The sequence below is a fragment of the Oncorhynchus gorbuscha genome, linkage group LG16 (genome assembly GCF_021184085.1).
Source record: "Oncorhynchus gorbuscha isolate QuinsamMale2020 ecotype Even-year linkage group LG16, OgorEven_v1.0, whole genome shotgun sequence".
Classification (NCBI taxonomy): domain Eukaryota; kingdom Metazoa; phylum Chordata; class Actinopteri; order Salmoniformes; family Salmonidae; genus Oncorhynchus; species Oncorhynchus gorbuscha.
The window spans coordinates 90,864,326-90,886,848 of NC_060188.1; the positions used below are offsets into that span (position 1 = coordinate 90,864,326).

At 46.1% G+C, this 22,523-nt stretch overlaps 1 protein-coding gene across 4 annotated transcripts in view; it reads left to right on the top strand.

Annotated features, from left to right (window-relative positions):
* The window catches only part of ptpn13 (protein tyrosine phosphatase non-receptor type 13), a 178,313-nt gene that overhangs the window by 38,511 nt on the left and 117,279 nt on the right, over positions 1-22,523 (top strand). For all 4 annotated transcript variants that reach the window (XM_046305174.1, XM_046305175.1, XM_046305177.1 and 1 more), the window contains exons 3-6: positions 8,867-9,033; positions 17,194-17,259; positions 17,396-17,581; positions 18,352-18,445. In XM_046305174.1, the coding sequence (XP_046161130.1) occupies positions 8,867-9,033; positions 17,194-17,259; positions 17,396-17,581; positions 18,352-18,445 (513 nt within the window). The remainder of the gene's footprint in view (positions 1-8,866; positions 9,034-17,193; positions 17,260-17,395; positions 17,582-18,351; positions 18,446-22,523) is intronic.

Consider the following 22,523-nt stretch of genomic DNA (forward strand, 5'->3'; position numbering starts at 1 on the left):
TGGCCAACAGACTTTCATACAAAGGATGCTTTATCTTCCACTGCCTGTGGTCTGTATTGACAACATGGAGGTTCACAGGGCTCTGCTGCCTTTGGTCTGTCTCTCGGGCCGTGGGTCGGTCTGTCTCTCGGGCCGTGGGTCGGTCTGTCTCTCGGGCCGTGGGTCGGTCTGTCTCTCGGGCCGTGGGTCGGTCTGTCTTGAGTGCCACCCGGCCATTTTGACCACATTCTGGTCATCTATGCGAAGGCCCTTGATGTCATCATCAGACCGGTCACTGTAGAGAGACAGAGATGGCAGACTCTTTGTAGATTGTCTGCGTCACTCGGGTCAGAGGACAATACCCAGCTTCTGTCATATGATCCTTCAAGTTCCGGTAACTTTTCCAAACTAAAAAGGTTTTCAGAGAAATCTCAATTGGAGGATTCTGTTCCTGATTCCGGGAATCCTCCAACAGGATTTTGCTAACCTACTTCTGAGTCAGACAGTCTCCTTCCTCCCTCTTTGACTCAGGCCTGCCCAGTGTGGTTATTGTGTAATTGGCCTGCACCTTCATGGTGGTGAGGGTGGTAGTCTGGCGTGCGACTGTCCTTGGTTAATGAATGTGAAATGCAGCCTTGGTCTTGGCTCCTCATTAATACTGTGGCATGCAGAAGTATTTCCCTAATTTTCTCAACTTTTTTGCATATTTTAGTCACTGAATATGATCAATCTTCAACCAAAACCTATTTTTAAAGGGAACCCGAGTGGACAAATGAGTCCAACATATAGATACCCCCCCCCCCCCATTTCTTTAGTAAAGCGTTATGCAACACCCAATGCCCCTGTGTGAAAAAGGAATTTGACCCTTTACACTCAATAACTGGTTATGCCACCATTGGCTGTAATGACTGCAACCAAGCACTTCCTGTAGTTGTTGTCCTTTTTTTGACTGTTCTAAGAAGTCTCATGATTATTTCCCCCTGGTACTCAAGTAAAAAAAAAAAGAAGCTATTTTTAGAACAAAGGCCGTACTGGGAAAAAATGTGCACATTTATCTATAGACTAACAGTGGGGTGTGTGTGTGTCTGTCGAACATTTCATTCTAAAATCATGGGCATTGACATGGCGTTGCCCCCCCCCCCCCTTCCCCTTTGCTGCTATAACAGCCTCCACTCTTCTGGGAAGGCTTTCACACTAGATGTTGGAACATTGCTGCAGGGACATACAGCCACGAGCATTATTGAGGTCGGGCCTGATGTTGAGGTCAGAGCTCTGTGCAGGCTTGTCAAGTTCTTCCACACGGATCTTGACAAAGCATTTCTGTATGGACCTTGTTTTACGGGTGTGGCTGAAATAGACTATTCCACTCATTTGAAGGTGTGTGTGTGTGTGTGTGTGTGTGTGTGTGTAGTAGCAGTCAAAAGTTTGGACACTTATTCAGTCAAGGGTTTTTCTTTATTTCTTACTATTTTCTACATTGTAGAATAATGTAGTAACCACAAAAAAAGACACAGCAAATGTAAATAGTTTATTTTTTATTTTTTACAGTATTTGAAAAATATGATTTCTGGTTGAAGATGGGGTTTTGAACTAGTTATACCTATCTCTACTCTGTATATATTTTATATTTGATATATTTTGGCCCACTCTTCCATGCAGATCTGCTTTAACTCAGTGACATTTATGGATTTTCCAGCATTAACTGCTTGTTTCAGGTCCTGCCACATCTCACTCGGGTTTAGGTCTAGACTTTGACTAGGCCATTACAGAACTTTTTTTTAATGTTGTTTTTCAGATGTAGACTTGCTTGTGTCTTTTTGTATAATGGTTTTGTCGCATGACCCAGCTGGGCTTTAGCTCACGGACGGATGGCCTGACATTCTCCTTGTAGAATTCAGATTTTTCAGCGTAGAATCCATGGTTCATTTATGGTTCTTTCAATGATGGCATTTCGTCCAGGCCCCGTTGCAGCAAAGCATCCCCACACCATGATACGAACACCACCATGCTTGACGGTTGATAGGAGGTTCTTACTGTGGAATGCAGTGTTTGGTTTGTGCCAGACATAACAGGACTCATGTCGACCAAATTGTGACCTCATGTGCATGGTTATGGAATGCTGAGTGAAGGATTTGCAATGAGAACCACATGCAATTGAAGTAACTTCTTACTACAATGGTCCAGAACATTCCCCTACCATCAAAACAAACAACCATCCACATTGAGATTGCATGCTCTACTGTGTCCTTGGTTAGTTGATGGGAATGTTTATTAGCCAATCGGAATCCTGTGCATGTCAACCATGTCCAAAAAGCCTTCATTTTATACATGTAATCATACATGACTATACCAAACATTAGCAACACCTTCCTAATATTGAGTAGCACCTCCCCCCTTTGCCCTCAGATTCTACCCTCAGATTCTGGCCTATGTTGACTAATGCTTCCCACAGTTGTGCCAAATTGACTGGATGTCCTTTGGGTGGTGGACCATTCTTGATACACACAACTGTTGTGTGTGGAAAAACTCAGCAGCTTTGCAGTTTTTGAGACAAACCGTTGCTCCAGGCACCTACTACCATTACCCTATTTAAAGGCACACAAATATTTTGTCTTGCCCATTCATCCTTTTAAAGATCCTTCTTCAACCTGTCTCCTCCCCTTCATCTACATTTGAAGTGGATTTAACAAGGGACATCAATAAGGGATCATTGCTTTCACCTGGATTCACCTGGTCAGTCTGTCATGGAAAGAGTATCCTTTAATGTTTTGTACATGCATGTACAATGCCTTCAAAGTATTTATACCCCTTGACTACCCCACATTTTGTTACAGCCTGAATTAAAAATGGATTAAATAAAACATTTACCATATACACAATACATAATGACAAAGTGAAAACATCTTTTTAGACAAATGCATTAAATGAAATGCAGAAATATCTGATTTACATAAGTATTAACACCCCTGAGTCAATGCTTTTTATAGAAGCACATTTGGCAGCTGTAACACGGAACCCAAACCGGCTGCGCGCGTGCTCCATCGTGCGCACATCTATTTTGTCCCCCCACACCAAACGCGATCACTACACGCCGGTTAAAATATCAAAACTCTGAACCAATTATATTTATTAATTTAGGGACAGGTCGAAAAGCATTAAACATTTATGGCAATTTGGCTAGTTAGCTTGCACTTGCTAGCTAATTTGTCCTATTTAGCTAGCTTGCTGTTGCTTGCTAATTTGTCCTGGGATATAAACATTGTTGTTATTTTACCTGAAATGCACAAGGTCCTCTACGCCGCCAATTAATCCACACATAAAACGGTCAACCGAATCGTTTCTAGTTATCTCCCTTCCAGGCTTTTCCTTCTCTTGACTTTATATTGCGATTGGCAACTTTCATAAATTAGGTGCATTACCGCCACAGTTCTCATTCGTCTTTCAGTCACCCACATGGGTATAACCAATGAGGAGATGGCACCTGCTTCTATAAACCAATGAGATGGGAGAGGCAGAACTTGCAGCGTGATCTGTGTCAGAAAAAGGACAGATTTTTCTATTTTAGCCCTTGGCAAAGCAGACGCTTGCAAGCAGTGTGGGTGTAATAATTGAACAATATAGATTTCTAAATTTATTTTACAATGTGAGCGGTGTGGTCAGCCTGTAAGTCTCTAAGAGCTCTGCACACCTGGATTGTACAACATTTGCCCATTTTTTTATAATTAAAAAAATTATTCAAGCTCTGTCAAGTTGTTTGTTGATCATTGCTAGACAGCCATTTTCAAGTCTTGCCATCGATTTTCAAGATTAAGTCAACTGTAATTAAGCCACTAAGGAACATTCAATGTAGTCTTGGTAAGCAACTCCGGTGTAGATTTGGCCTTGTGTTTTAGGTTATTTTCCTGCTGAAAGGTGAATTCATCTCCCAGTGCTTGTTGGAAAGCAGACACAACCAGGTTATCCTCCCTAGGATTATGTGCATATTCCGTCTCTTTTAAGCCTAAAAACCTCTAGTCCTTGCCGTTGACGATCATACCCATAACATGATGCAGCCATCACCATGTTTGAAAATATTGAGTGGTACTCATTGATGTATTGGATTTACCCCAAACATAACACTTTATCAGGACAATAAGTTAATTTCCTTGCCATATTCTTTGCAGTATTATTTAAATGCCTTTTTCCAAACATGATGCATGTTTTGGAATTTATTTGTATTCTGTACAGACTTTTTTTTTACTCTGTCATTTATGTTAGTTATTGTGGCGTAACTACAATGTTGTTGATCCATCCTCAGTTTTCTATCACAGCTATTAAACTAACTGTTTTAATGTCACCTCATGGTCAAATCCCTGAGCAGTTTCCTTCCTCATCGGCAACTGGGTTAGGAAGGACGGAAGGACACCTGTATCTTTGTAGTGACTGGGGGTATTGATACACCATCCCAAAACCTAATGAATAACTTCACCATGCTCAAAGGGATAATCAGCATCTGCTTTTATTAGTTTCTCTTATTTTTTACACATCTACCAATCGGTGCCCTTTTGTAAGGCATTGAAAAACCCCCCTGGTCTTTGTGGTTAAATCTTTGCTTGAAATTCACTGCTCTCCTGAGGGACTTTAGTTATCTGTATGTGTGAGGTACAGAGACTGGGTAGTTAGTGAACAGATCATGTTAACTGCGGTTATTGAACATAATGAGTTAAGCAAAATTTCACTTTGACATTATGGGGTATTGTGTGTGTCGATCTGTGACAATCTTAATTTTAATACATTTTACATTCGGGCTGTAGAACAACAAAATGTGGAGAAGTGAATGGGGTGTCAATACATTTTGAAGGCTGTGTGTGACTGATTTTTATTTGCATGTAGTCCTTATATTCTTCTAGACCAGTGTCCTACTTTTACTAACAGATACATCCAGTTTTGTCTTTGTGGAAATAAACCAATTGATTGCAGGTGTTGCTACCACTGGACTGGAGGGTACAAGTAGAGACCTTAGTTCAACCCAGACCCCTATATTATTTCTAGTCAGGAATGTGTCCTGCTCTGAGACGAACTAAAGAAACCATACCCTCTATGGCTCCCTTTGACATGCTCTACTTTTGACAAGTCACAATTACCTTTTTTACCCAAGGAAGTGCACTACGTAGGGAACACAGTACTATTCTGTTTACAACGTTATGGCTGTGACAGAGCAACGCTGTCTGTCCAAACACTTAACCTTCACCTCCAGTGATGCCATATATAGCCTACTTTGTGTAAAAAAAAGTCTGTCAGGTTTATTAGTTACCTACAGATTTTGTTTGCTACCATGTTAGTGGGAATGGAGTTGTTTTGACTAGGTTAAGTAATGTGTTGGGTTTGGAGTTGTTTTAACTAGGTTAAGTAATGTGTTGGGTTTGGAGTTGTTTTAACTAGGTTAAGTAATGTGTTGGGTTTGGAGTTGTTTTAACTAGGTTAAGTAATGTGTTGGGTTTGGAGTTGTTTTAACTAGGTTAAGTAATGTGTTGGGTTTGGAGTTGTTTTAACTAGGTTAAGTAATGTGTTGGGTTTGGAGTTGTTTTAACTAGGTTAAGTAATGTGTTGGGTTTGGAGTTGTTTTAACTAGGTTAAGTAATGTGTTGGGTTTGGAGTTGTTTTAACTAGGTTAAGTAATGTGTTGGGTTTGGAGTTGTTTTAACTAGGTTAAGTAATGTGTTGGGTTTGGAGTTGTTTTAACTAGGTTAAGTAATGTGTTGGGTTTGGAGTTGTTTTAACTAGGTTAAGTAATGTGTTGGGTTTGGAGTTGTTTTAACTAGGTTAAGTAATGTGTTGGGTTTGGAGTTGTTTTAACTAGGTTAAGTAATGTGTTGGGTTTGGAGTTGTTTTTAACTAGGTTAAGTAATGTGTTGGGTTTGGAGTTGTTTTAAGTAATGTGTTGGGTTTGGAGGTTTTAAAGGTTAATGTGTTGGGTTTGGAGTTGTTTTAACTAGGTTAAGTAATGTGTTGGGTTTGGAGTTGTTTTAACTAGGTTAAGGAATGTGTTGGGTTTGGAGTTGTTTTAACTAGGTTAAGGAATGTGTTGGGTTTGGAGTTGTTTTAACTAGGTTAAGGAATGTGTTGGGTTTGGAGTTGTTTTAACTAGGTTAAGGAATGTGTTGGGTTTGGAGTTGTTTTAACTAGGTTAAGGAATGTGTTGGGTTTGGAGTTGTTTTAACTAGGTTAAGTAATGTGTTGGGTTTTTAGTTGTTTTAACTAGGTTAAGTAATGTGTTGGGTTTTTGATTTATGTGGCTTTTCTTTCTGCTTATCACTTCAACAGTATGATCTAAAAATAAAAAAAGGTCTTGTGGTGATACCCAGTGCCCTCAAAGCTTGTTTAGTTTGTGTGCGATTTAAAAAAAAAACTGATAGCTGGCTAGCATGATACTGTACAGTTTGCTGCATGCCTGCTGCTATTTTTAGAGAGCTAGCTACTCCCTCTGCCTCATCATTGATCCGAGTCCCAAACCCTGATAACAAAGCTTATCTGATGGTACTGCTTGACTGGAGTAGTTTAAGCCTGAATCCAAAATGGTACACTGACTATATATATAGTGCACTTCTTTCAACCAGGGCCCCTGTGGCTGTTGGCTTGCAACGTAAGGGGTTGTGGGTTCGATTCCCATGGGGGACCAGTATGAAAAATGTCTGCACTCACTACTGTACTTTGCTTTGGATAGGGACTTCTGCTAAATGACTAAAATGTTAATGTCAAGTATATAGGGAATAGGGTGCAGTCTTACTGTGGGATCTCCAAGTGTGTTGAGTGTTAGGGTTGTTGGACTGCCTTTTTGTCACTATGTTGAATTCTGCATCAAGTATGGGTGTTACCTTGACGGTCAAGTGTTTATGATGGTAAGGATAGGGATTGGAGTTGTACATAGATTTTCTTGAGTAAAATGACTTACAATGGCATCAACGCTTTTCCAGTGAGGTCTTTGCAAGACAGTCAAAAATAATTCAACAGGAAACATCCTATTTACTTTGTGAATTCCAGTCTTTGAAAAAATGTTGTACTTCATAACCTTTTTTTCTTTTTTTTCCCTTCTCTTCCTCTCAGAGGAGAAGAATATCAGTCATTCAAAGAAAGGAACTTTGCAGTGCAGCTCTAACATTCCTTTGTATATTTTTAAGATGTTCGTTCAGTGTAAGTCAACCTCCTGAGTGTTGCTGTGTAGGAAAGGAGAATTACTCCATTTCTGTGAGGGCCCATTTCTCTGTCACACCTTTTCAAATCAAGATATTTTTTTTTACATTTGATTTTTTTGCTAACTTGATCATCCTAAACGACATTTCTTTAAATCTGAAAGGTATTGGCGGCGACCAAGCCAAACTTTTTTTATTTCCGCCAATCGACCTAGTCATGATTGCGGTAAAGTTCTGCCTATGGCTTAGTATGAAATGTAGCTGTAATGCTGAGGCTCTTAGGTTCTTGATAGTTGCTAGGCGGCAGCAGTTAACCATCCTCCTGGCGTTTCTAAACTTTGGCTAGCTAAGCTCATGCGCAGAAACACGTCATCGGGTGTAACGATCATCTCATGCCGAACTGCGGATGTGAAAACTAAAGGCACGCCTTGGTTTTAATTTTCGTCAATAAAAATGTACTTTCACGAAGTTGGAGTAATAATGTGACTTAATAATAATAATAATAATAATGAATTTCCCAAAACATTATTTCCTACTGACCCCCATTGTAAAACAGGCAACTTCCTTGTTGATACATTTTTGGGTGTTTCCTCTAACTAAAAATGTGTGTTCATTTTGGAGTAGAATGTACTTTTAAAAAGTCACTAGAACTGAGCTTCTCAGTCCTTCTATATAAAAAATTATCCGGGGGAGGACACCGGACCCCCAAAACAAGGAGGACTTCTCCTTAACACCCCCCTGTTTTCGGGGTCCTGGATCCTCCCCCATACATTTTTATTTAGGACTTTCTACTCCAAAATGAATTAAATAAAGTGTAAATAACTTCCACCTCCCAGAAATCAGCCTAATCACATATTGGTAAAATGATGTTAACAATATATAATGTGGGCCTACCTGTTAGGGTAACATGCCACCTGCCTGTACTTCTCACTTCTCATCACTATTTGTCTTCCCCAACACTTTCCCTGGTTGCCACTACTCTAAAAATGTCATCGGTCTCATCGCAATTTAAGTCAGTCCCTCAAAAATAATAGAGTTTTGGTGGCGTGTTACTCTACAATTGACCCGTGTCATATTTATCCCCTCTCTGTGATTTAACCATGGTGCTACTAAAAACAGAGTTTAAAATAGTGCAGTTAGTGCATATTTAGGAATTGACAAATAAATAAAGTAGGAATGGAATGCTGGGAATTAACAAAGGGCATTTTTTAAAACGTCTGTTTTCCTGTGATCGCAAGAATTGTTGTTCGTTACTTGAATGCTCCTCGAGAGTAATGTTTCTCTCTGAGGACACAACGAGCGGACTAGGTAAATAGGTTGAAGTATTGTACCATGGGGTTATCTGACTTTTCTCTATACATTAGTCATTTTGTTGTCAGAGGAAATGTAAATGTGGGCTGTTCTAGCATCTTCAAACTGCGCCTTGACAGAAATGTTTAAATTTTTTGGGGGGCATGGCGGCAATGATTTTGCCTTGGCTCAGTGCTACAGTTGAATGAATGCAGTGCAAACACTGACTGTTTTTAAATCTATTTATTATTGACAGGTCACTCTTCATCCATAACCATACTAAATAATCATACCTGCAGGTATGAAAAAGTCTCAGCTAAAGCAACCGAAGTCCTATCAATTGAGATTCACGATGATGTGCTGTGTGACTGTTTTATATTGAATGAAGACGCTCCGATCCCCTCTAATGCCATAATGTCTCCCTCCAGACCCCTCTGCCCTGGGCTTCATCATCTCTCCCTGGTCCCTGTTGTTGATGCCCTCAGGCAGCATCTCCTTCACGGACGAGAACGTGACGCAGCAGGACCTGAGGGCCTTCACAGCTCCAGAGGTCCTGGAGGGAGTCACTCTCTCCTCTCTGTCAGATATAGAAAAGGTATTTATGATACTGTATATTTTTATGTTAGATGGTGCAGTGGTCCACCATTTTAGATTTTTCCCATAGTGTATTTCAGAAACATTTTAAAATAAGAACTGTTTTATGTAGGTTTAACCTGGCGTGACTTTTTGATAACCGTGTAAATCTCTCTGACAAAGGTGACCTTTTATGGATGTTTATATTTTACACTCGGATTTGTAAATGCTAATGAGCATCAAAGTAGACATGTAAAACTTTCCTGTCTCTCTGCCTCTGTCGTTTCTCTTCTCTTCTCTCTCTCTCGTTCTCTCGCTCTCTCTCGTTCTCTCGCTCTCTCTCGTTCTCTCGCTCTCTCTCGCTCTCTCTCTCTCGCTCTCTCTCGCTCTCTCTCTCTCTCGCTCTCTCTCGCTCTCGCGCTCTCTCGCTCTCGCGCTCTCTCGCTCTCGCGCTCTCTCGCTCTCGCGCTCTCCCTCTCTCGCTCTCTCGCTCTCTCTCGCTCTCTCTCGCTCTCTCTCGCTCTCTCGTTCTTATAGAGAAGATACTGTATTGTTGCAGTAGCAACACATCTGTTTGTGGGGTTGTTGCTTTGTGTGTGTATATAAAAAAAACAATGTCAATCAAAAGCATAACAGAGCGTGCTAGGGTTGGGGCCAATTCCATTTCAGTTTAATTCCTGAATTGACCCCAACATACCTCCTCTCTCTGGCCAAGAATCACATACCTCAACACACAGGGCTGTAGAGTCAATAGGGACTATCCACTGTAACTGTATAGGTTAGGCTACAATAAGGTTTTGATTCTCATTTATAATAGAAATACATTTGAATGATATATATATATATATAATATATATATATATATATATATACATTACATCGTCCTATGCTTTTCCCTTTTAATTGCACTATAAATGCCATGCTCTGTATAATTACAGAGAGGACATGGCAATTGTGAGGGGTTTGTGAATCACATTCATAACTCAAGAAACTGTAGTTTTACTCTTTAAGCTTGTGGTGAACTCTGACTGTTCCTAAGACGTTCAAGGCTATGATGTTGCGTTCTTTGGCGATCCTCTAGTTATTCTTTCCTTCACCAAGCCTAACTCTGAGGGGAAGCTATTCCTCTGCTCTGAGGGGAAGCTATTCCTCTGCTCTGAGGGGAAGCTATTCCTCTGCTCTGAGGGGAAGCTATTCCTCTGCTCTGAGGGGAAGCTATTCCTCTGCTCTGAGGGGAAGCTATTCCTCTGCTCTGAGGGGAAGCTATTCCTCTGCTCTGAGGGGAAGCTATTCCTCTGCTCTGAGGGGAAGCTATTCCTCTGCTCTGAGGGGAAGCTATTCCTCTGCTCTGAGGGGAAGCTATTCCTCTGCTCTGAGGGGAAGCTGTTCCTCTGCTCTGAGGGGAAGCTGTTCCTCTGCTCTGAGGGGAAGCTGTTCCTCTGCTCTGAGGGGAAGCTGTTCCTCTGCTCTGAGGGGAAGCTGTTCCTCTGCTCTGAGGGGAAGCTGTTCCTCTGCTCTGAGGGGAAGCTGTTCCTCTGCTCTGAGGGGAAGCTGTTCCTCTGCTCTGAGGGGAAGCTGTTCCTCTGCTCTGAGGGGAAGCTGTTCCTCTGCTCTGAGGGGGAAGCTGTTCCTCTGCTCTGAGGGGAAGCTGTTCCTCTGCTCTGAGGGGAAGCTGTTCCTCTGCTCTGAGGGGAAGCTGTTCCTCTGCTCTGAGGGGAAGCTGTTCCTCTGCTCTGAGGGGAAGCTGTTCCTCTGCTCTGGGAAGCTGTTCCTCTGCTCTGAGGGGAAGCTGTTCCTCTGCTCTGAGGGGAAGCTGTTCCTCTGCTCTGAGGGGAAGCTGTTCCTCTGCTCTGAGGGGAAGCTGTTCCTCTGCTCTGAGGGGAAGCTGTTCCTCTGCTCTGAGGGGAAGCTGTTCCTCTGCTCTGAGGGGAAGCTGTTCCTCTGCTCTGAGGGGAAGCTGTTCCCTGCTCTGAGGGGAAGCTGTTCCTCTCTGAGGGGAAGCTGTTCCTCTGCTCTGAGGGGAAGCTGTTCCTCTGCTCTGAGGGGAAGCTGTTCCTCTGGGGAAGCTGTTCCTCTGCTCTGAGGGGAAGCTGTTCCTCTGCTCTGAGGGGAAGCTGTTCCTCTGCTCTGAGGGGAAGCTGTTCCTCTGCTCTGAGGGGAAGCTGTTCCTCTGCTCTGAGGGGAAGCTGTTCCTCTGCTCTGAGGGGAAGCTGTTCCTCTGCTCTGAGGGGAAGCTGTTCCTCTGCTCTGAGGGGAAGCTGTTCCTCTGCTCTGAGGGGAAGCTGTTCCTCTGCTCTGAGCTGTTGCTCTGGGAAGCTGTTGCTCTGCTCTGAGGGGAAGCTGTTGCTCTGCTCTGAGGGGAAGCTGTTGCTCTGCTCTGAGGGGAAGCTGTTGCTCTGCTCTGAGGGGAAGCTGTTGCTCTGCTCTGAGGGAAGCTGTTGCTCTGCTCTGAGGGGAAGCTGTTGCTCTGCTCTGAGGGGAAGCTGTTGCTCTGCTCTGAGGGGAAGCTGTTGCTCTGCTCTGAGGGGAAGCTGTTGCTCTGCTCTGAGGGGAAGCTGTTGCTCTGCTCTGAGGGGAAGCTGTTGCTCTGCTCTGAGGGGAAGCTGCTCTGCTCTGAGGGGAAGCTCTGCTCTGGGAAGCTGTTGCTCTGCTCTGAGGGGAAGCTGTTGCTCTGCTCTGAGGGGAAGCTGTTGCTCTGCTCTGAGGGAAGCTGTTGCTCTGCTCTGAGGGGAAGCTGTTGCTCTGCTCTGAGGGGAAGCTGTTGCTCTGCTCTGAGGGGAAGCTGTTGCTCTGCTCTGAGGGGAAGCTGTTGCTCTGCTCTGAGGGGAAGCTGTTGCTCTGCTCTGAGGGGAAGCTGTTGCTCTGCTCTGAGGGGAAGCTGTTGCTCTGCTCTGAGGGGAAGCTGTTGCTCTGCTCTGAGGGGAAGCTGTTGCTCTGCTCTGAGGGGAAGCTGTTGCTCTGCTCTGAGGAAGCTGTTGCTCTGCTCTGAGGGGAAGCTGTTGCTCTGCTCTGAGGGGAAGCTGTTGCTCTGCTCTGAGGGGAAGCTGTTGCTCTGCTCTGAGGGGAAGCTGTTGCTCTGCTCTGAGGGGAAGCTGTTGCTCTGCTCTGAGGGGAAGCTGTTGCTCTGCTCTGAGGGGAAGCTGTTGCTCTGCTCTGAGGGAAGCTGTTGCTCTGCTCTGAGGGGAAGCTGTTGCTCTGCTCTGAGGGAAGCTGTTGCTCTGCTCTGAGGGGAAGCTGTTGCTCTGCTCTGAGGGGAAGCTGTTGCTCTGCTCTGAGGGGAAGCTGTTGCTCTGCTCTGAGGGGAAGCTGTTGCTCTGCTCTGAGGGGAAGCTGTTGCTCTGCTCTGAGGGGAAGCTGTTGCTCTGCTCTGAGGGGAAGCTGTTGCTCTGCTCTGAGGGGAAGCTGTTGCTCTGCTCTGAGGGGAAGCTGTTGCTCTGCTCTGAGGGGAAGCTGTTGCTCTGCTCTGAGGGGAAGTTGCTCTGCTCTGAGGGGAAGCTGTTGCTCTGCTCTGAGGGGAAGCTGTTGCTCTGCTCTGAGGGGAAGCTGTTGCTCTGCTCTGAGGGGAAGCTGTTGCTCTGCTCTGAGGGGAAGCTGTTGCTCTGCTCTGAGGGGAAGCTGTTGCTCTGCTCTGAGGGGAAGCTGTTGCTCTGCTCTGAGGGGAAGCTGTTGCTCTGCTCTGAGGGGAAGCTGTTGCTCTGCTCTGAGGGGAAGCTGTTGCTCTGCTCTGAGGGAAGCTGTTGCTCTGCTCTGAGGGGAAGCTGTTGCTCTGCTCTGAGGGGAAGCTGTTGCTCTGCTCTGAGGGGAAGCTGTTGCTCTGCTCTGAGGAAGCTGTTGCTCTGCTCTGAGGGGAAGCTGTTGCTCTGCTCTGAGGGGAAGCTGTTGCTCTGCTCTGAGGGGAAGCTGTTGCTCTGCTCTGAGGAAGCTGTTGCTCTGCTCTGAGGGGAGCTGTTGGAAGCTGTTGCTCTGCTCTGAGGGGAAGCTGTTGCTCTGCTCTGAGGGGAAGCTGTTGCTCTGCTCTGAGGGGAAGCTGTTGCTCTGCTCTGAGGGGAAGCTGTTGCTCTGCTCTGAGGGGAAGCTGTTGCTCTGCTCTGAGGGGAAGCTGTTGCTCTGCTCTGAGGGGAAGCTGTTGCTCTGCTCTGAGGGGAAGCTGTTGCTCTGCTCTGAGGGGAAGCTGTTGCTCTGCTCTGAGGGGAAGCTGTTGCTCTGCTCTGGGGAAGCTGTTGCTCTGCTCTGAGGGGAAGCTGTTGCTCTGCTCTGAGGGGAAGCTGTTGCTCTGCTCTGGGGAAGCTGTTGCTCTGCTCTGAGGAAGCTGTTGCTCTGCTCTGAGGGGAAGCTGTTGCTCTGCTCTGAGGGGAAGCTGTTGCTCTGCTCTGAGGGGAAGCTGTTGCTCTGCTCTGAGGGGAAGCTGTTGCTCTGCTCTGAGGGGAAGCTGTTGCTCTGCTCTGAGGGGAAGCTGTTGCTCTGCTCTGAGGGGAAGCTGTTGCTCTGCTCTGAGGGAAGCTGTTGCTCTGCTCTGAGGGGAAGCTGTTGCTCTGCTCTGAGGGGAAGCTGTTGCTCTGCTCTGAGGGAAGCTGTTGCTCTGCTCTGAGGGGAAGCTGTTGCTCTGCTCTGAGGGGAAGCTGTTGCTCTGCTCTGAGGGGAAGCTGTTGCTCTGCTCTGAGGGAAGCTGTTGCTCTGCTCTGAGGGGAAGCTGTTGCTCTGCTCTGAGGGGAAGCTGTTGCTCTGCTCTGAGGGGAAGCTGTTGCTCTGCTCTGAGGGGAAGCTGTTGCTCTGCTCTGAGGGGAAGCTGTTGCTCTGCTCTGAGGGGAAGCTGTTGCTCTGCTCTGAGGGGAAGCTGTTGCTCTGCTCTGAGGGAAGCTGTTGCTCTGCTCTGAGGGGAAGCTGTTGCTCTGCTCTGAGGGGAAGCTGTTGCTCTGCTCTGAGGGGAAGCTGTTGCTCTGCTCTGAGGGAAGCTGTTGCTCTGCTCTGAGGGGAAGCTGTTGCTCTGCTCTGAGGGGAAGCTGTTGCTCTGCTCTGAGGGAAGCTGTTGCTCTGCTCTGAGGGGAAGCTGTTGCTCTGCTCTGAGGGGAAGCTGTTGCTCTGCTCTGAGGGGAAGCTGTTGCTCTGCTCTGAGGGGAAGCTGTTGCTCTGCTCTGAGGGAAGCTGTTGCTCTGCTCTGAGGGGAAGCTGTTGCTCTGCTCTGAGGGAAGCTGTTGCTCTGCTCTGAGGGAAGCTGTTGCTCTGCTCTGAGGGAAGCTGTTGCTCTGCTCTGAGGGGAAGCTGTTGCTCTGCTCTGAGGGAAGCTGTTGCTCTGCTCTGAGGGGAAGCTGTTGCTCTGCTCTGAGGGGAAGCTGTTGCTCTGCTCTGAGGGGAAGCTGTTGCTCTGCTCTGAGGGGAAGCTGTTGCTCTGCTCTGAGGGGAAGCTGTTGCTCTGCTCTGAGGGGAAGCTGTTGCTCTGCTCTGAGGGAAGGGAAGCTGTTGCTCTGCTCTGAGGGGAAGCTGTTGCTCTGCTCTGAGGGGAAGCTGTTGCTCTGCTCTGAGGGGAAGCTGTTCTGCTCTGAGGGGAAGCTGTTGCTCTGCTCTGAGGGGAAGCTGTTGCTCTGCTCTGAGGGGAAGCTGTTGCTCTGCTCTGAGGGGAAGCTGTTGCTCTGCTCTGAAGCTGTTGCTCTGCTCTGGAAGCTGTTGCTCTGCTCTGAGGGAAGCTGTTGCTCTGCTCTGAGGGGAAGCTGTTGCTCTGCTCTGAGGGGAAGCTGTTGCTCTGCTCTGAGGGGAAGCTGTTGCTCTGCTCTGAGGGGAAGCTGTTGCTCTGCTCTGAGGGGAAGCTGTTGCTCTGCTCTGAGGGGAAGCTGTTGCTCTGCTCTGAGGGGAAGCTGTTGCTCTGCTCTGAGGGGAAGCTGTTGCTCTGCTCTGAGGGGAAGCTGTTGCTCTGCTCTGAGGGGAAGCTGTTGCTCTGCTCTGAGGGGAAGCTGTTGCTCTGCTCTGAGGGGAAGCTGTTGCTCTGCTCTGAGGGGAAGCTGTTGCTCTGCTCTGAGGGGAAGCTGTTGCTCTGCTCTGAGGGGAAGCTGTTGCTCTGCTCTGAGGGGAAGCTGTTGCTCTGCTCTGAGGGGAAGCTGTTGCTCTGCTCTGAGGGGAAGCTGTTGCTCTGCTCTGAGGGGAAGCTGTTGCTCTGCTCTGAGGGGAAGCTGTTGCTCTGCTCTGAGGGGAAGCTGTTGCTCTGCTCTGAGGGGAAGCTGTTGCTCTGCTCTGAGGGGAAGCTGTTGCTCTGCTCTGAGGGGAAGCTGTTGCTCTGCTCTGAGGGAAGCTGTTGCTCTGCTCTGAGGGGAAGCTGTTGCTCTGCTCTGAGGGGAAGCTGTTGCTCTGCTCTGAGGGGAAGCTGTTGCTCTGCTCTGAGGGGAAGCTGTTGCTCTGCTCTGAGGGGAAGCTGTTGCTCTGCTCTGAGGGGAAGCTGTTGCTCTGCTCTGGAAGCTGTTGCTCTGCTCTGAGGGGAAGCTGTTGCTCTGCTCTGAGGGGAAGCTGTTGCTCTGCTCTGAGGGGAAGCTGTTGCTCTGCTCTGAGGGGAAGCTGTTGCTCTGCTCTGAGGGGAAGCTGTTGCTCTGCTCTGAGGGGAAGCTGTTGCTCTGCTCTGAGGGGAAGCTGTTGCTCTGCTCTGAGGGGAAGCTGTTGCTCTGCTCTGAGGGGAAGCTGTTGCTCTGCTCTGAGGGGAAGCTGTTGCTCTGCTCTGAGGGAAGCTGTTGCTCTGCTCTGAGGGGAAGCTGTTGCTCTGCTCTGAGGGAAGCTGTTGCTCTGCTCTGAGGGGAAGCTGTTGCTCTGCTCTGAGGGGAAGCTGTTGCTCTGCTCTGAGGGGGGAAGCTGTTGCTCTGCTCTGAGGGGAAGCTGTTGCTCTGCTCTGAGGGGAAGCTGTTGCTCTGCTCTGAGGGGAAGCTGTTGCTCTGCTCTGAGGGGAAGCTGTTGCTCTGCTCTGAGGGGAAGCTGTTGCTCTGCTCTGAGGGGAAGCTGTTGCTCTGCTCTGAGGGGAAGCTGTTGCTCTGCTCTGAGGGAAGCTGTTGCTCTGCTCTGAGGGGAAGCTGTTGCTCTGCTCTGAGGGGAAGCTGTTGCTCTGCTCTGAGGGGAAGCTGTTGCTCTGCTCTGAGGGGAAGCTGTTGCTCTGCTCTGAGGGGAGCTGTTGCTCTGCTCTGAGGGGATGCTGTTGCTCTGCTCTGAGGGGATGCTGTTGCTCTGCTCTGAGGGGATGCTGTTGCTCTGCTCTGAGGGGATGCTGTTGCTCTGCTCTGAGGGGATGCTGTTGCTCTGCTCTGAGGGGATGCTGTTGCTCTGCTCTGAGGGGATGCTGTTGCTCTGCTCTGGGGATGCTGTTGCTCTGCTCTGAGGGGATGCTGTTGCTCTGCTCTGAGGGGATGCTGTTGCTCTGCTCTGAGGGGATGCTGTTGCTCTGCTCTGAGGGGATGCTGTTGCTCTGCTCTGAGGGGATGCTGTTGCTCTGCTCTGAGGGGATGCTGTTGCTCTGCTCTGAGGGGAGCTGTTGCTCTGCTCTGAGGGGAAGCTGTTGCTCTGCTCTGAGGGGAAGCTGTTGCTCTGCTCTGAGGGGAAGCTGTTGCTCTGCTCTGAGGGGAAGCTGTTGCTCTGCTCTGCTCTGCTCTGCTCTGAGGGGAAGCTGTTGCTCTGCTCTGAGGGGAAGCTGTTGCTCTGCTCTGAGGGGAAGCTGTTGCTCTGCTCTGAGGGGAAGCTGTTGCTCTGCTCTGAGGGGAAGCTGTTGCTCTGCTCTGAGGGGAAGCTGTTGCTCTGCTCTGAGGGGAAGCTGTTGCTCTGCTCTGAGGGGATGCTGTTGCTCTGCTCTGAGGGGATGCTGTTGCTCTGCTCTGAGGGGATGCTGTTCCTCTGCTCTGAGGGGAAGCTGTTCCTCTGCTCTGAGGGGAAGCTGTTCCTCTGCTCTGAGGGGAAGCTGTTCCTCTGCTCTGAGGGGAAGCTGTTCCTCTGCTCTGAGGGGGCTTTCCTGCAGAATTGTATGGAATGGAACCGGTTTGGATCTCGTCGTTTGATTTCATAACAGAACAAAGGGTCAGAATATTGTTGTACTAGTCAGACGAGAGCTAGTCCTCTCCCTTGTTTTGTTTTTTTCAACTACAGCTGCTACCTTTTTGTGTCTAAAATTATTGGAACCACTTATCCTGTTTTTTAAAAAAAAAATGTAATTAATTTTCCACAGATGCACATGTACTCCCTTGGAATGACCTTGTTTTGGGGAGCTGACTATGAGGTTCCACAGAGTCAGGTACAGCTGCAACATTCATAGTCCATAGATGATATATTCACAAGGTGTTTTTCTATGTGCAGAAATGCTGTTTGATGTATACTTCTCCTCCCGTGTATGTGTCTGTTAACCCCTCTGTGATGTCTGTCTGTCTCAGCCCATGAAGCTGGGTGAGCACCTGAACAGTATTCTCCTCAACATGTGTGACGACACCACCCTGAGCCGTATGTCTGTTCTCACCGTAATGGACGCCTGCAGCACACACATCAGAAATTCTAGCTGCGAACCCTCCTTCACACACATCAGAAAGCTGGTCCGACTGGTGTTGGGCAGCCTCTCCCAGGTACACAACTACAACACATCACTGTTAGCTAGTGTTGGAACATTTTAGAATGGACCTGTGGGTTTAATACCCCTTATTCTTAACAAAATACAGTAGGCTTGGGCGGTATCCAGATTTTCATACCATTCTTACGGTATTACCTGGATTGCACTCAAGGGGTCGCAAAAAAATACAAACAAATTCCTTCCTGTTGGCAGTTTTACCAGAATGCTAACAAAATTAGCAAAAGTAATAGCGAAATCAGATGGGATGCTGTTAGCTAAATGCTAACGAACATAAACTAATTGCAAGGACAGGCAGATTTGGTCTCTGCGTTGTGTATTCATCTTCAAAGAATTCTTATACATGCTTTTCTGAAGGAAGAGCAGCATGTGTACGAGGAGCGGAGACGAACGGAGGAACAAGAGGGCAAACATTTAGTTGTGAATTGCAGATGTGTAACTTCATCATCTCGTGTGCCGCACCACAGAGACTCTCCGATAGATATAGATCTATGGATTCACCAGCTCCCTCTTTCTACCTGCTGTTTACTAACTAACACGTGACTGGCTTTTTATGACACCTCAGACAAACTATTAGATGTCCCCTCCAGCTCCTTGTGATAACCTCAACTATTGTCTTTTTTTTGTTTCTTGCTTTCCTTTATTCTCACGCTCTCCTTCCTGCTCACTCTCTCATTTGCTCGCTTTTTCTCATTTTCTTGTGCTCTCTTGCCCATTTGTTCTCTCTCTCGCTCCCTCTTTTTCTGTCTTTCTCCATATCTCCATTAGTTGGATGGCCTGCTGTCCCAGAGTGATAGGGAGTCTATTCCGGAGAGGAGCAAGGAGATTCGAGAGAGGCTTCGGGGCAAAGGCCTTCCCTCAGGTAACATGATCTTCACAATCTCAACCTCCTGCATAGAGGCTTTTAGTGACAATAGAGAACCTTACCTTCTACCCCTGTGTGTGTACACACACACACACACACACACACACACACACACACACACACACACACACACACACACACACACACACACACACACACACACACACACACACACACACACTGTGGGGTCTGAAATGATTGACACCCTTGATAAATATAAGCAATAATGACTGTATAAAATAAAGGATTTCAAATACTGAGCAACATTGTAGGCCACATTTATTTGGTGCATTTTATACTAATACAATTGCTCAGATTTTGTTTAATACTTTTTCTCAACAAGGTAGGGGTGCAAATTATTGACACCCCTAAAGATTTTTCTAAATAAAGTAGTCCAAGTGTAGTATTTTGTCCATATATTTCCAGCACACAATGCCTAAATCAAGCTTCGGGATCTACAAACTTGTTGGAATCATTTGCAGTTGTGCCCAGTAGGCATGAATGATTTAAATATAGAATTGTCACTTTGGAGTCTCGTTTATTGTAAATAAGAATAGAATGTTACAACACTTCTACATTAATGTGGATGCTACCATTATTACGGATACTCCTGACTGAACCGTGAATAATGATGAGTGAGAAAGTTACAGATGGTCAAAGATTTTTTTTAAACATGCTAACCTCGCCTGTTATTGGTAATGGTGAGTTTGCATGTCTTTGGCCCTCTGTAACTTTCACTCATCATTATTCACGGTTCTTTCAGGATTCTCTGTAGTCTTGGTAGCATCCACATTTAATGTAGAAGTTTTTAGAACCATATTGTTATTTACAATACAAGCTACTCCAAAATGACAGTTATTTATCTTTCATTTCTTTTGGTCAAAAAATAACTATTCTGAGAGACAAACAGCAAATACATCTAACACATTTGAATATGGGCAAATCACTTCCTTCATTTATAAAAAATATTTATAATTTTATGCTGCCATTATTTCTCATCTTCATCAAGGGTGTCAATCATTTAGGACGCCACTACAGGAATAATAATAATAATATATGCCATTTAGCAGACGCTTTTAGGGTACTGTGCCTTCAGAAAGTACTCACCTCGACCTTCTCCACTTTCCATTTTGTTGTAACATCCTGCATTTAAAATGGATTTGAATTAAAAATAAAAACCTGAAATGTATTGAGTCTAATTATTCAACCCCTTTTTGTTTTGGTAAGCCTAAATAAGTTCAGGAGTAAATGTGCTTAACAAGTTGATTGGACTCACTCTGTGTGCAATAATAGTGTTTAACCTTATTTTTGAATGACTACCTCATCTCTGTACCCCACACAATAAATTATCTGTAATGATGACTTGAAAACAGTTCCAGAGTTTAATTAATGACAGTGGTATAATTCTGAGAATGGGTTAGCATTGTAGTTCCTCCACAATACTAACCTATTTTTTTAAATATTTTTATTTATTCACCTTTATTTAACCAGGTAGGCTAGTTGAGAACAAGTTCTCATTTGCAACTGCGACCTGGCCAAGATAAAGCATAGCAGTGTGAACAGACAACACAGAGTTACACATGTAGTAAACAATTAACAAGTCAATAACACAGTAGAAAAAAGTCTATATACATTGTGTGCAAAAGGCATGAGGTAGGCAAATAATTACAATTTAGCAGATTAACACGAGTGATAAATGATCAGATGGTCATGTACAGGTAGAGATACTGGTGTGCAAAAGAGCAGAAAAGTAAATAAATATAAACAGTATGGGGATGAGGTAGGTAAAATTGGGTGGGCTATTTACCGATAGACTATGTACAGCTGCAGCGATCGGTTAGCTGCTCAGATAGCTGATGTTTGAAGTTGGTGAGGGAGATAAAAGTCTCCAACTTCAGTGGTTTTTTTTTTTTTTTTGCAATTCATTCCAGTCACAGGCAGCAGAGAACTGGAACGAAAGGCGGCCAAATGAAGTGTTGGCTTTAGGGATGATCAGTGAGATACACCTTCTGGAGCGCGTGCTACGGGTGGGTGTTGCCATTGTGACCAGTGAACTGAGATAAGGTGGAGCTTTACCTAGCATGGACTTGTAGATGGCCTGGAGCCAGTGGGTCTGGCGACGAATATGTAGCGAGGGCCAGCCGGGCATACAGGTCGCAGTGGTGGGTGGTATAAGGTGCATTAGTAACAAAACGTATGGCACTGTGATAAACAGCATCCAGTTTGCTGAGTAGAGTATTGAAAGTTATTTTGTAGATGACATCGCCGAAGTCGAGGATCGGTAGGATAGTCAGTTTTACTAGGGTAAGTTTGGCGGCGTGAGTGAAGGATGCTTTGTTACGGAATAGAAAGCCGACTAGATTTGATCTTATATTGGAGATGTTTGATGTGAGTCTGGAAGGAGAGTTTAGTCTAGCCAGACACCTAGGTACTTATAGATGTCCACATATTCTAGGTCGGAACCATCCAGGGTGGTGATGCTAGTCGGGTGTGCGTGTGCAGGCAGTGAACGGTTGAAAGCATGCATTTGGTTTTTACTAGCGTTTAAGAGCAGTTGGAGGCCACGGAAGGAGTGTTGTATGGCATTGAAGCTCGTTTGGAGGTTAGATAGCACAGTGTCCAAGGACGGGCCGGAAGTATACAGAATGGTGTCGTTTGCGTAGAGGTGGATCAGGGAATCGCAAGATTAACATCATTGATATATACAGAGAAAAGAGTCGGCCCGAGAATTGAACCCTGTGGCACCCCCTTAGACTGCCAGAGGAACTGACAGCATGCCCTCCGATTTGACACACTGAACTCTGTCTGCAAAGTAGTTGGTGAACCAGGCAAGGCAGTCATTAGAAAAACCGAGGGGGGGGGAGCTGTTGGCCGAGGTTGGAGTAGCCAGGGGGAAGGCATGGCCAGCTGAGAAATGCTTGTTGAAGTTTTTGATAATCATGGATTTATCGGTGGTGACCGTGTTACCTAGCCTCAGTGCAGTGGGCAGCTGGGAGGAGGAGCTCTTGTTCTCCATGGACTTTAGTGTCCCAGAACGTTTTGGAGTTAGAGCTACAGGATGCAAATTTCTGCCTGAAGAAGCTGGTCTTTGCTTTCCTGACTGCGTGTATTGGTTCCTGACTTCCCTGAACAGTTGCATATCACGGGGACTACGGTGGCAGTCAGGTCTGGAGTGAACCAAGGGCTGTATCTGTTCTTAGTTCTGCATTTTTTGAACCGAGCATGCTTATCTAAAATGGTGAGGAAGTTACTTTTCAAGAATGACCAGGCATCCTCAACTGACTGGATGAGGTCAATATCCTTCCATGATACCCGGGCCAGGTAGATTTAGAATGGCTGAGTGAAAAGGAAGCCTGTACAGAATAAAAATATTCCAGAACATGCATCCAGTTGGTAATAATGCAATAGAGTAAAACTGCAAAGAATGTGTCAAAGAAATTAACTTTGTCATAATACAAATGTATTTATATAGCTCTTCTTACATCAGCTGATATCTCAGAGTGCTGTACAGAAACTCAGCCTAAATCCCCAAAAAGCAAGCAATGCAGGTGTAGAAGCACAGTAGCTAGGAAAAACTCCCTAGAAAGGCCAAAACCTAGGAAGAAACTTAGAGGAACCAGGCTATGAGGGGTGGCCAGTCCTCTTCTGGCTGTGCCAGGTGGAGATTATAACAGAACATGGCCAAGATGTTGATAAATGACCAGCATAGTGATAAATGACCAGCATGGTGATAAATGACCAGCAAATGACCAGCATGGTCAAATAATAGTAATCACAGTGAACAGGTCAGGGTTCCATAGCTGCAGGCAGAACAGTTGAAACTGGAGCAGCAGCACGGCCAGGTGGACTGGGGACAACAAGGAGTCATCATGCCAGGTAGTCCTGGGGCATAGTCCTAGGGCTCAGGTCCTCCAGGAGAGAGAGAGAGAATTAGAGAGCATACTTAAATTCACACAGGACACCGGATAAGACAGGAGAAGTACTCCAGATATAACAAACTGACCCTAGCCCCCCGACACAAACTACTGGAGGCTGAGACAGAAGGTGTCAGACACTGTGGTCCCATCCGAAGGTA